The sequence below is a fragment of the Callionymus lyra genome, chromosome 3 (genome assembly GCF_982586985.1).
Source record: "Callionymus lyra chromosome 3, fCalLyr1.hap1.1, whole genome shotgun sequence".
Taxonomy (NCBI): Eukaryota; Metazoa; Chordata; class Actinopteri; order Syngnathiformes; family Callionymidae; genus Callionymus; species Callionymus lyra.
The window spans coordinates 38,039,402-38,052,752 of record NC_141820.1 but is presented as its reverse complement, the minus strand read 5'-3'; the positions used below and the strand labels follow the sequence as shown (position 1 = coordinate 38,052,752).

The 13,351-nt window shown below is 37.6% G+C and overlaps 1 protein-coding gene across 2 annotated transcripts in view; it reads right to left on the bottom strand.

The window, feature by feature from the left end:
* Nucleotides 1-12,861, bottom strand: part of cerk (ceramide kinase) — a 36,339-nt gene extending 23,478 nt beyond the window's left edge. For both annotated transcript variants that reach the window (XM_087787828.1, XM_087787829.1), the window contains exon 1: nucleotides 12,689-12,861. In XM_087787828.1, the coding sequence (XP_087643954.1) occupies nucleotides 12,689-12,821 (133 nt within the window). In that variant the 5' untranslated portion in view covers nucleotides 12,822-12,861. The remainder of the gene's footprint in view (nucleotides 1-12,688) is intronic.
* Nucleotides 12,862-13,351: the final 490 nt, after the last annotated feature.

Below are 13,351 nucleotides of genomic sequence, written 5' to 3'. Positions count from 1 at the left end.
TAAAGATGATTCCTTACGCAGGCATGAATAACTTTATGACCATCCATATTCCCACTTTGACAAATAGCAAGGACAGTTATTGCCAGGAGACTTTATTTCGGGAGAGAATGAGGACGTAGAATTTAACTTTTTCAAAATTGAGCGGATGGGTTTTGCTGAGACATAATCGACGACTCAAATTGAAATTTGAGATTGGAAATGTTCCTGTGGTAATGATTAGAATGGATTCATGTGTTGACAGCTTTTTGGTTGGTGGGTAATGAAATCGAAAAATATTCGAAGTAAATTAAAGACATAAGGCTATAGTTGGTTGGCTCTCAGGCTAACACCAGAATGAAAAGGACCAGAAGGTAAAAGGAGAAGCATTTACAACCTCAGCAGTTTGATCCAGCTTTATTAAAAGTCAGTTGGGTTCAGTGCAACTTCTGTGAACCATGAACCCACTTCCAATCAATTTTGGAATTTGGCTAATTTTGGCTATCCCTATGGTAGATACTACCTCTACCCCTAGATCTTAGCCCTACCCCTCCATATTGTGAGACGGAGTGGAGTCCCAATTCTCTGTTGGATGCCATTGTACTCTGAGCACTTTAGTATCCTGCCTATCACCGTGTAATCCCAGATATATGACTCATATACTACCATGTACTGGGACAGTGGAAGCTGGAGCCTATCCAAAAGACTTGGGAGACCCTGGGAAGGTTATGTACAATATATTCATAATCACACCGACTGATTATTCAGAAACACAAATTTGCCACTGCACTGCAGGTTTTACTGAAGGCACGTCTGGAGTAAATAAACCCAAGCAAGGGGAGAGTGTAAGAACTTCACAGAGACAGGTTCACTGCAGTTGCCTTGAGCTGAACTTGCAATACTGCAACACTTGCAACCATGTTTCTGTGAATGCAACAAATTTCAGCTGTTTTTTTTTTAATTTCTTTATCGTTTCATATTTTTGTTATTATTTAATTAAAAAAAAAAAAAAAGAAGTTTAGTTTGAAGATATTCACCAACAGTGATAATGACGTATAATTCTTACCAGTAACACTGCACCAGGACATCAATGCAATTGTAGTTTATAAGACTGAAGCTTGGAAATAGTTTTCCTTAATAATTTGGTTTATTCTGTATGATGTCAGACCATTTGTATCTGAACAGGGAGCATAATAATAAACATTATAAATGATCATTAGCTGTCAAAGTGTTGATTTTCACATGTCATTTATATTCTATAAGTTTAATATAACTGAATGATTCAATATATAGGCATAGGCAGGGAAATGTACAGGAGTGTGTGAATATTTTTCAGTACCGTTGATGCTTCCGTCTTCTCTGTTTTTGGCAGAACTGATACAGCATTACTGCCCCCTACAGATCACAAGTAGATGTTTAGATTACTCCGATTAGCTTCTTCCTGTGAGACAGCTTTTACATAAACAAGCAATATCCTCCTTATTTAATCTTGTGTGCACGCTGATAACCGCATCATTACAACTGTAGTGTGGCTCATTAAATACAACAAGGCTGGGGTACGGGGCCAATAACCTTTCTCATTGTGAACTAAAGACGTTGTGGTAGACATCAGGAGAATAGGTTCATACATATTTACATTGACTGCTGTGGACAGAGAGCTGTGTCACAAACACAAACAATTTCTATCATCAAGGAAAAACACATACATACTTTACATCAGTGATCTGATCCAGCCTTATACCCCAGCTCGGGCTCTGAGGTCTGTGGATCAGAATCTACTAATGGTTCCTCTCACATGCTTCCGGACCAGAGGAGAGAAAATCTTCCAGGCTGTTGCTCCTAAGCTTTGGAACGATCTTCATCTCCCACTGTGTTTGATGGATCTACTGACTCCTTCAAGAAGCATCTTAAGACATTTTTATTTGTGATGGCTTTTTCATAATTTTCTGGGACTCCTGTGTTTGTCTTATGTGTCTTGACCTTTTTAAAGTACATATTTTAACTGTGTATGGTTTTTGATTGTTAAAGCGCTATATGACCCTGGTCTAGAAAGACACTTTACAATTAACCTTTAATTACATAAACATAAATCTTCACTTTCAACAGAGGGAGTGTAAAGGCACCTTAAATGTCACTTAAACCATTTGGGTTGTTTTTACTAAAGACAGGACAGTGATGATGGTCAGCAGGACGATGGGTCTCTGATATTGCTGCACAATTAGTCACCCTTAACGTCTCTTTGTCACATCGACTGATATATGGGCATGAAAAACTATTCTCTTGTGTAGGAGTACTTTCAGTCAGAACAGTCAGACGCTGAAATGTGCAGAAAACGAAGGCGTCATGCAGATTGAGATTGATGGATAAAGCATATGTGCTTGATGAAATTTGTGTGTGTCATTGTTGAAATAAAGAATAAGTATAACTTTTGGCCATTAGGAACATTTCCATTAAATCAGTCTTTGATCTTTTATTACGTATCTTTATCTAATGTAACGTTGGAGATAACAAATCATATTTTCCGGCTGTTATCTGCAGCATCATCCTGACTGATGGTGCAATCTTTAAACACTCGCTTTGTAATAAGCTGTAATAAGTCGATCTCACACATTAAGTACACAACCACGATGTCACAGACATTTCAAGACCGTAAGCCTCACACACCATCCCATCAGAGGACTCACACACTTTTTTTTAATCTCAGTGCCTTTGCTAAGTTACATGCAAAGCCCTTGGCCATACAAGGCAAAAATCCTCTCAGCGCAGCGCTGGCATACTTTCTCTTTGTGCCTGAAAGAATCTTAGCACTGGCAGTCAACCAGCACGCTCTGACTATTCATACCACAGGGCCCAGCGTGTCACTTCAAGCTGAAAAGGTTCCCTATCAGCTCTAAGTCAGCTTTTCAGGATCTGGATGAAGGAAAGGATTTAGTGTCAGATGTGAGTATCGCCTTTGTAGAAAAGGTTCCTTTTTATTGTGAGGGGATCATGTGGCTTCTAATAACTCTCAAATTAACTCAGTTCGTATGACAGATGCAAACTTTTACTGTGGCTTAGGTCTTAGTGTGTGGACTCTTTCAAGACAAAGATACATTTAAGTTTAAACTCACAATATATGACATGCTAGCTCAACATTCATGTGTATACAATCAGATACACACCATAAGACTGTTCTTTACTAACTGTGCTTATGTTCAACCCTTGCTCTGTGTCTCCAAAATAATGACATTTCCAATAAGCATTAAAAACACATCAAGGACAGCCAATCAACTATTTAGTTTTAAATCTTCACTTTAGACTCAAAACTCAACTTCAACTTTCTATTGTGTTTTAAACAGTGCTATCTATCTAAACACAAATACAAAGTGATTGTTTAGAATATGCCTAAAACACATTTAGAATCAGAATATGAGAAGTATGAGAAATGGTATTTTTTTTTTTTAAAGAAAAAGAAAATAAGCTATGTGTGAAGTTAAAACAGACCAATAAGACAAGAAAATAATAACAATAAATAAAATAGTTTCTGTCTGGATGGATTGACACACAGCTTAAGGGCTACCCTAGTCTTGATTAGCACAACATACTTTTTAAAACTTGAGGGTAAAATATCTTATTCAAGGCACATTTGAACACAATGAACGTATGCATTTTTCATCGGTTATTGTGCGAGTCACACAACAATGGGATGGCCATTTGTAGGCTGTCTGATGTCTGGCAGCAACATTTACCAGTAATAGTAGGAGAAGCAATCTGGTGCTAAATGTTTCACGCCTCTTCAGTTGAAGAGGGCACAAATTTGATATCACCGTGGAGAGGAGTTAGAAAGGCATGGAGAGTGGAAAGAGACAAAACGATTCATCATCTCATGATTTCGACAGTCACCTCTCGGTGGGCGCAAGTGCACAAAATTCAATCGAGATCAGACTTGTCAATCTGCATGCAGTCAACAGCTTTAAACAGTTCCTGTTTGAGCATTATCAAGTTTTTGTTGACCTATTTTGCACTGATGAAGTCTGAAACACTTTCTGTATGACACAAGAACACAACAGATGGTTTGGGAGGAGACATTGTTATCGCAGCCATCTACATCATTTCATGCTATCCTACACTCGCCTCTTTAACTCCCCTGAGCTTCCTTGATTGCACCTGCTTGATATGAAGATGTGTGACAATGATACAGTGGCTCACATCCAGCATCAAACAGAAAACAATTGCATGTTTTATTTGGAGAAGCATTGTCAGACATATCTTGTGAAACCACTCTTGGTTGGTTCACCCAAGTAAAATAGAACATAATTTAAAACAATGAAGGTGACGGACTGCTGTCCACCCTCACTTCATTTTTAAAGATGGAGAGTCAAATATAAACAGCACTAAATTAAGCTTCTATCTGTCAATGGTCATTTATTAAAGGGAAACAAAAGTGTTGATTTAAGTACCTCTCAAATAGATCTTGGACCTCTATTGTACTCATCAGTATGTGACTGTAAAAAACAAAACTAAGTATTTAAAACAATTAAATGTAAAATAAAATAAAAATGCTTAAGCCCCTGCCCACTGGAGATAAAACCTTGTTTTCCATAACCACACCAGCTCTGCTGTGATTTGCCAATAATTGAGGTTCGTCACCACAAGGGACATGTTGTATAAACAAATCTTGGCGGGATTACAGCTGGCTGGAGGAGAAGTGAAGCCCATTATTGCGTCATAATCGACTTCACTCTCGTAACCTCTTGTTCGCTGAGATTTCAGACGGGGGACAACTTAATAAATGAATAACTTCAAAACATCATCATGATGTGCGTGAAGAACTTCTCCATTTTTTGTTGAACTGATTGGAGATATAGATGCTTTAGATTTTAAACTTCTGATTAAGATATCTCTTAGTATGATGTTACAGTTCATATAAGGCCCCTGCAAGTTTTCACTTCAAATGTGGCCCTTTATAAAAAATGTACTTGCGCCTTCTTCAGTGCATTCAGGTGGCCTTAAGTGCTCTTTCTCTTCTTTCCACTATAAATACTGAGGACTGAGCATTTTCCTTGTTCTTCGTCCATTCAATCCAAGCATCCTCTTCAAGGTTGTGTCAAGAAACTCTCACCCCACTGTACAATTTTGTCTGAAAACAACGCCCTCTAAATGAGAAAGCAAATGCAGTACAATGAAGTCTTTTCACAGTTCAAACAACCCTCTTTTCTGCTCGCCTTGATCTGTGTCCGGCACTAAAGTCTTGAAATTAACACATTAGATCTTCTTTTGGTTGCGTTCTGACAAACCGGTAAAACATACAAGAGTGTTCATTATTTAGGGAACAATTTAAAACGCTTGGGCCTCAACAATTGAGATAGAAAGTATAGAGAAGTATCGATTTTCTTACGAGGGAGAACAGCTTTTGCAGAACCTCCTTAGGCGTCACGTTGTAATTATGTCGACATAAAACCGTCAGCCAGCGTGATAAGGATGTCCCAGATGTGGAATAGAGAGAATTTAAGTAAAAAGATGCATATTTTCAGTGCACTAATGAGTCACAGTTCAATAATCTCCAGGCTTCTCCCCAGTTACTTATTTTATAACAAGCTCTCTTCTTTCCAACAATTAGTTTTTCCTCTTCTTGAAATAAAGCACAGATCCAATAACAGTGACACTGAGTGTGTTATAGAGAAGAGGTCAAAGAATCTGTCACTCCAGCCACTGTAATTTGAGGTGGTATATTTGGTCAGATTGAAAGCACTTTTGGGTTCTAAATATTCACCATCGTGTACAACATCATCACTTTCTTACAATGCAATAGCTGGTTTGGTCATAAACACATTTCTTCAGGTTTATCTTCAAAGAAAACGCCTTACGCTTTTCACCCATGGTCAAAAAGAGCAACAGTAACAGTAACTAAAAAAGTTGGTGATCGCTAATGCACAATTCATATATTAACAATAACTCCAATGATAATCCATGACTTGATTACAATACCTTTGTAATAGTGTAATAACAGTGTAATAATCATGCCTGACCCCCAAAAATATTTAGTTATAATAGTATGGTAATTGAGTAGATATATTGTTTGACAGTTGTGATTCATTTATCTTTTTACTGGCATATGTTTCAAGATTGGTGACAACCACAGACTTCCTCATTGGCTTCACTCTCTAAATCTGGATGTTGTGTCTGGTTGCAAACCGATTTTATATGCTGGTTAATCCCTTATTGTGATCACCTATCCCAGTTTCTTCCGGCAGGAGGCGAGGGACACCCTAGACATTACGCCAGTCTGTCACAAGGCACACAAAGACACACCTACAGACAATTTTCCCAATCAACTTCTGTATATTTTTGGTTTTGTATACTTGCGTGAGGCTATCAAGCCAACCACTGTGCCACCGTGCACTCTGGTTGCAAACCCAAAGTTAAGAAATTCTCCCCCTGCTTGTGTTGTCAGTGATTTCACCATCTGAACTGCTGTGATGACCCTGGACGGCCGGGACAAAGAGCAGATTAACAAAGAGCAGGGCTAGGTGGATCTGTCTGAACATAGCAATTTAGAAGATATTCTATTTTTAAAAAGCTATTTGTTTTTGCTTGCCACTCTGATTATTGTCTATACCTAAAACATGCTTTTCTAATGACCTCCCAGAGAAACAATCATTGTTGCTGCTTGTTTGCTCTTTAACAAAAATATGTTTTGATGCGGCTGAGAAATCAATGTTGCTGTTCTGCTAACCTCAAAAAACAAAAAGGCATTTTACAAAACAGGATTCCACCGAACATACCTCACAAAGCTTTTCCTCAAAATTAATTTTCTTGTCAACCTTCACATAAGCCGTCGTCTACACCCTGACACCATCTCATCTCAGTATAAAGTGGTGTCGTATAGAATCGGAATGTCTTGAATCTGAACCCAGCAAAACATCTGATGCATTTATGGAGGTACACAGGAGATTTTATATTTGTTAGCAATATTTCTGACACTGCAGTCTCCGGCCTCTCTCTGTCCTCTGACAATAACTAAGCTGTCATCATATTCATATTCTGCAGCAGTTCTCTGCTCCCGTCCCTGAGTGCTATGGATCACTATGTAATCCTTTTATTGTGACTGCCTGGCATGCAGACAAGCCAGTACAAGCTCCAAAATCTAGGTGTTCCAATATTATTTATGTCGGCTCTTTTGTCATGTTTCACCATTAGTGAGGCACAGATGCAAGAGAGATGATAAAATGAAATCTAGAAATGTAACTGATATGTGGAAGAGCTTACAAACAAATATAATGAACACAAAAAACAGACAAGTTAGTTGGTTGTTAGTTTTCAAATCCCCAGTTGCTAGGTTTCCATCTTGTTTCCTCACTTTTCTTATGTTTCAACACATAAAAAGTAAACCACAAAGTAGTATATTTAATAACGACTTCTTAACATGTCCTGTAGGAGGCACTCTGGGAGTATACACATTTAACATAGGTAGTTAAAGAAGAAAATGGCAGAAAACAGTTGTCTCTGAAAGTTGCCAGGACACTTAAGGCCTCATACATATGTCTATGGTGGCCCTCAAGGACAAACAACAAATAAAGAAATTAAATTACAACCACAAAAATGAAACCAAAACAACATTGACTCAACAGAGAAATTGGGCGTTAAAAGTATGCAGTTCCTTCTTCAGATTTAAATGTTCAGGACACATCTGCAGGCTTCCCATTATGGGGTTTAAGCGATGCACCTTTGGTCATTGCATTGTGAATAATTGAATAACTAAGATCTTGGTTCTACCATGGCCAGCGTCTCAACTGACACCTGTGAATAAAACCCAAGACTTTATGCATTCCATTTGGCCCAACAAAAAAAAAAGTCTTGTGGGCCTGAATAATCAGGAAAGCTGGCAGCCACGTCTTCTAGCATAGATGGTTTGAGCGGTTAATGAGAGATGACAATACGGACTTCCAAGAACTGTTCTTTGACCCAAAGATATACAGTATTAAATGTGATGAAACAGCTACCAAGTGTCAGAAGAGTGTCACACGAGTATGAGTGTGACATTCACACAATTTGAGCCATTCTCACACCACAATTGGGTCCACCTACAGTATATTTACCCATTCAATACTCTCAAGGCTTCTCCCCAGTTACTTATTTTATAACAAGCTCTTTTCTTTCCAACCAGTAGTTTTTCCTCTTCTTGAAATAAAGCACAGATCCAATAACAATGACACCTGGTGTGTTATAGAGTAGAGGTCAAAGAATCTGATACTCCGGCCACTGTAATTTGAGGTGGCATATTCTGGCAGATTGAAAGTTTTTATTTCAACACACAAGCACTTTTGGGTTCTAAATATTCACCATCGTATACAAAATCATCCCTTTCTTACAATGCAATAGCTGGTTCGGTCATAAAAACATTCTTCAGGTTTTATCAGAAGCAACATAAAGCATCTCTATCTTTCATAACACAACAGTGCATGATTGAGTCATCATAACATGAAGAAAACACAACGGAGCTTACATTGTACTGTTGTCAAGTTAGAGAGTTTTTTTGTGTTTCTCCTGTCATCAGCCCCACCTTAAACTGGAGTTTTCTCTCTTAACTTCATTGTAAATTCCCCAAACGCCATTCAGAAGTAGGAAATAACTTTTCGGTTTTCAAATTAAGGGCAGTTCACCAGTGGAGCACTTCATTATCACCGTCATACTGTTTACTGTTTGAAATGCAGGTTTGTTATTCATTTATCTTTTTTTTTTTATCATATGATATGAATGACAGAATCTTGGCCTAGACGGTAACATCACACATATTTGAGTGGAAATCATGTGATTGTATCTTGTGTGTGGTGTTTATCTGTGAATTATTTTTGCTATAATTGCCAATCGTTCACATAAGCACACCTTTACTTATGGGGACATTGATTTATTGTTTATTTAGCTTCCCTAGACCGGACTCCTGCGCCAAGCTGCATGTAAATAAGTGCAATTGACATAACAAACCTGCACAGTTTGCATGAGTATTAGCAGCTGCTGTTTCCTGGCAGTGTTTGTTTCGCTCTCTCTATCATGCCAACCGTGCGTCGTCGATGTATAGACAGGTCTGAGAGTTGCGACCACCTTTGGATTACAAAGCAGGGATCTGCTTGGGTACACACGGCAGCGAACCGTCAAACGTGTGGATTTTGCTCAGGCACAATGGGTCTGTTAAGCCGGTGCTTAGACAAACAGATGGAGGTGGAAGGTGTAACAGAAGGACTATGACAATGACACCAGCAGTGCCGGCTGCCCGCTGGAGCGAGTCATTATTTCCAGCAGAAATGCAGAGTCTAAAAAGAAGAAGAATTCTCAGGATGCACCTCAAAAAAATAGTTAACAGTCTGTTAAAGCTTTTGGTCAATTATTCACATGTCATAATGTATTCATTGATCCTCATATGCTTCACAAACAGTGTCTGACACGTTTTTATATAGATGGTCAAAGACTTGAATCGATGGTCATGAACTAAACTAACTGACTGTGTAAACATGAGCGCAGATACAAGTGACCAAAATTAGGGTTTCTCCACATGGTCTGTCTCGACTCTCTTATCGCTCAATCATTCAGGAGAGACTCAAATCAAAATCAGGCTGAGGATGAGTTATTGGAACACTATTCCTGGCATGTCCAATTGGGAGGAGAGCTTGGGCCACACCTCGAACACATTGGCTAGACTACGTCTCCTGGTTGAGCAGGAAACATCTCAGTGTTTTTCCAGAAGAAGTAGAAGTTGTTTCTGATGAGAGTTAAGTGGGGATCCCTTTTCAGCAGCTCTATGATCTGACCTTGATACGTGGTAGAAGATGGGTGGATATATGTATAGTGCAACTTTGGTGGGCAACCAAAAACTCCCACCGCTAGTTTAATCCTTCATACCCGAGTCATTCATGTTTTTGAAAAAAGGACTTTCCATCATGGCTTGACTTTCTTCTGCACTCATCACACCACCACTCATTACAATCAGGTTAGTATCAGATTGTTTGAGTCCCTTGTCCCTTTTCTGGATCTTCTGCTTGTGACTTGGACGTTTTCTTGCCTTTAGCCTACCTCTTCTTCTCCAATGAGACCTTACCCCTCCTCTTTACTGCCCCTGAACGGATCTCTGTTCCGGATTACTGCCATTCCCACCTCAATCTGAACCTTGCTCCCGGCTACTACATTTTCAATAAAACGTCTTAGAGTGTTTGAGTGCACTCTTTATTCACAAGCAAGTACAATAAGTTCGATGATGGTTCCTATGTTGCTTACTTGTCTTAATAGCACAACAAGAAACTCAGCTTTCCACACATCTCTTCAGCTATTATGTAAGATAACAGCAGCTATAACAGGTAAAACACCGGACAAATATAGCTGAATCTGATGCAGCTTTCTAAACTATAAATAGAACAACAAAGTTTGAAGAAGGTGTGAGGATGAATTCCATTCACTGATAACGGAACAATGACAGAGCAGGATTGTCTACTATCAGAGATGACAAACGACTGATAAAGATGTTTTTGTCTGTTGACTCAGAAAATGATCATTAATAAGATAACATTATCTTTTGTTTCTTTCACCTAATGTATGTATCATACATGTTCTATCATTACTTTGTCTTAATCGGTTTAAACAAAAAAAACATTTTATAAATATTTTTATTGAATAACTTTAATATTAAATTCATAAGAATGATTATTACCTCTGCCAAACTCTGATCTCTAACCTTTAATTTCTTAATGTGTTGAAATTAAACTTTTGTAAAAATGAGGAAATGGGAAGTTTTTGCAAGAATTATTTATTTAGGGATGCACCAGATCTTTAGTGAAAATAGTCCAACACTGCATTTTTGGCTGAAACACTTATATCAGCCAAAACAGGATGATATCATACCTCATAAAACGGTTATGTTAAAGGACATGGATGCAGAGGTCCAGTTAAGAAGCATAACTTTCTCAAATGTCAGTAGTTGAACTTGTTCTGAATGCATTTTGTTAAAGTAATCCGACACATACATGTTAAAATAAACACTTGATTTATACACACTTTGTTTTTACGAGAATAAATGTTTTACAATTCTACAAAACTTTCATCAGGCCAGCCCATTATGGGCCTGTATACTAGTCATCAGTGTGATTTAGTTTGACAACAAATCAAATATTATTCTTTTTTGTTAATTGTTGATACAAAGCATTCTTCGAAGTATTTGAAGGTACTGCAATGCCATAACTAAATTAAAGTAGGCACACATTAATAGTCATCATAAATAAGTTATTTTAGTGGCCTAAGTTTCCCGTTTCCTGTCTTAGCAAATACTTTTCACCTCTTCTGAATCATTAATCTTATTACATTTTTATTCTGCTAAAAATAAAAGCGACAGTAGACATCATCACTGCATCAGCTGAGTGATGCAGTGTCTTTATTTTGAAGGCCCACTAGATAGAACTTTCTACCAACTCAACAAAACCTGGTGTCAGTACTCCGGTGTGGTTGGGTTTAAACTGTCAACGTTGAAGGAATGATGGCTGAGTTGAACATTGATGGGATAAAAGACACAACAGCAGGTTATTATCTGATATCATGTCATATAAATTGACACAATCTAACACAATGTCAAGTGTACCTGACAATAAATGGAGACTAATAAACTAGTTATAAACGTCAGATTCAGCAGAAATTAGCCTCCTTTGCTAAACAGCAACGGTAACTATTATTCCGAGCAGATATTTTGTTGTAGCAGTTCCCACTGTTATGTCAAGGCACATATTCAAGTTTTACTTGCAGTTCTTGAAACTGATAAGAACTTTAACTTCAGGGGGACAGCACTCTACGATCCTCTATGTGTTTGAGTAACACTTCAATGTGTTTTAAAATTAGAGATTTACTTCTTGACTGATATATAAAAAAGATACATTTATCAACAGGCTGATTACGATGAAAAATAACAATTTACAGCACTTAAAAAAGCAATTGTTACTATATTGACAGGTTTGGGAGATAATGCCAGAGTCTAATACAAGTCACCAGATGATAAACAGATTCCCACTGCGATGAGATTGACAAATTGAGAATACCTTAGTATGTCTTAAAGAATAGATAAATTGCCTGGTGAACGTTTGTACATGACTGATAATTTAGCCATTAGTTTAGGACACACATTAGAAACAACTCATCATCCTAAAATACATGTTATGTTTGTAAAAGTAAGTAAGTAAGTAAGTAATTTGTATTTATATAGTGCAATGCTAACATTGGTTTAACTAAATAAAATGATCCTGATCAAAACATATATTTTTTAAATAGTACACATCTACAGTTATCAAGTAAAGGTTCTGGTGTAATACACTCTTGTGTGTACACCACTTAATCACTCTTGCTTTCTTCTTTATTATATCAAACTCTCTTAACCCAGAAGTTACTATAAATATCACTCAACCAAAAATCCATTTGCAGTATGATCTTATAAATAATTGAAGACATTATATTTTCATTACTGGACAACTGGTTGTGAATGACGCTTATCAACATTCTAAAGTTATCTTTATAATACTGTTGTTTCCACAACTCAATATTATGTTGAGTCTGGTCACTCATATTAGTGAGAAGCCAAGTTTGTATTCAATTCATACTTACTACTACTTCATACTACTGTTGACAACAGTTGCGAATGACATGTGAGACTGATATAATACTACATACAATTGAAACGTGTGGTTTTTTCTGAGCGATGACTTACCTGAAGTGTTGCTGATGCCAGAGCTGCGTGTTCTCTCGTCCCTCCACGCTAGAACACCCCGACCAAGAAGAACTTCTACTGTCACGTGCTTTTGAAAGAATTTTGACAGCAAAGTTTCGTCTTCTTTGTCCATGTTGTCCCAGAAGTTTGTGTCCGGAACCTGACAGATATGATCTGCGAGTTTAACGCTGACGGGCACTGTGGCTTCAGAGCATAGATCGTCTACGAAAAAGACGAGTCACGCCGTGGGAATCGATCGTTTGGCCTCCTTTGCTAAACAGCAACGTCAACTATTATTCCAAACAGATATTTTGTTGTAGCAGTTCACCCTGTTATGGCAAGGCACATATTCAAGTTGTACTTGTAGTTCTACAGGGGGACAGCACTCTTCTTTCCACTGTGTCTGAGTAACACTTCAGTGGTGTGTTTTAAAATAAGAGATATACCAATTGACTGATAAACAGTTTTAAAAAATATATACATTTAAGTTATTTTGTTGACATTAAGTCTTATTAACAATTTTATTTTCAGTCCAGTATTCAACCTTACTAATAGGTAGCCTACAATGTTACTAGTAACTTCTAAAATACTTTGTGTGATTTATTTTCTTCATTGCTTAGCTATCCAAAGCTTTAAAAAACATTTTAAAATTACACAATAACC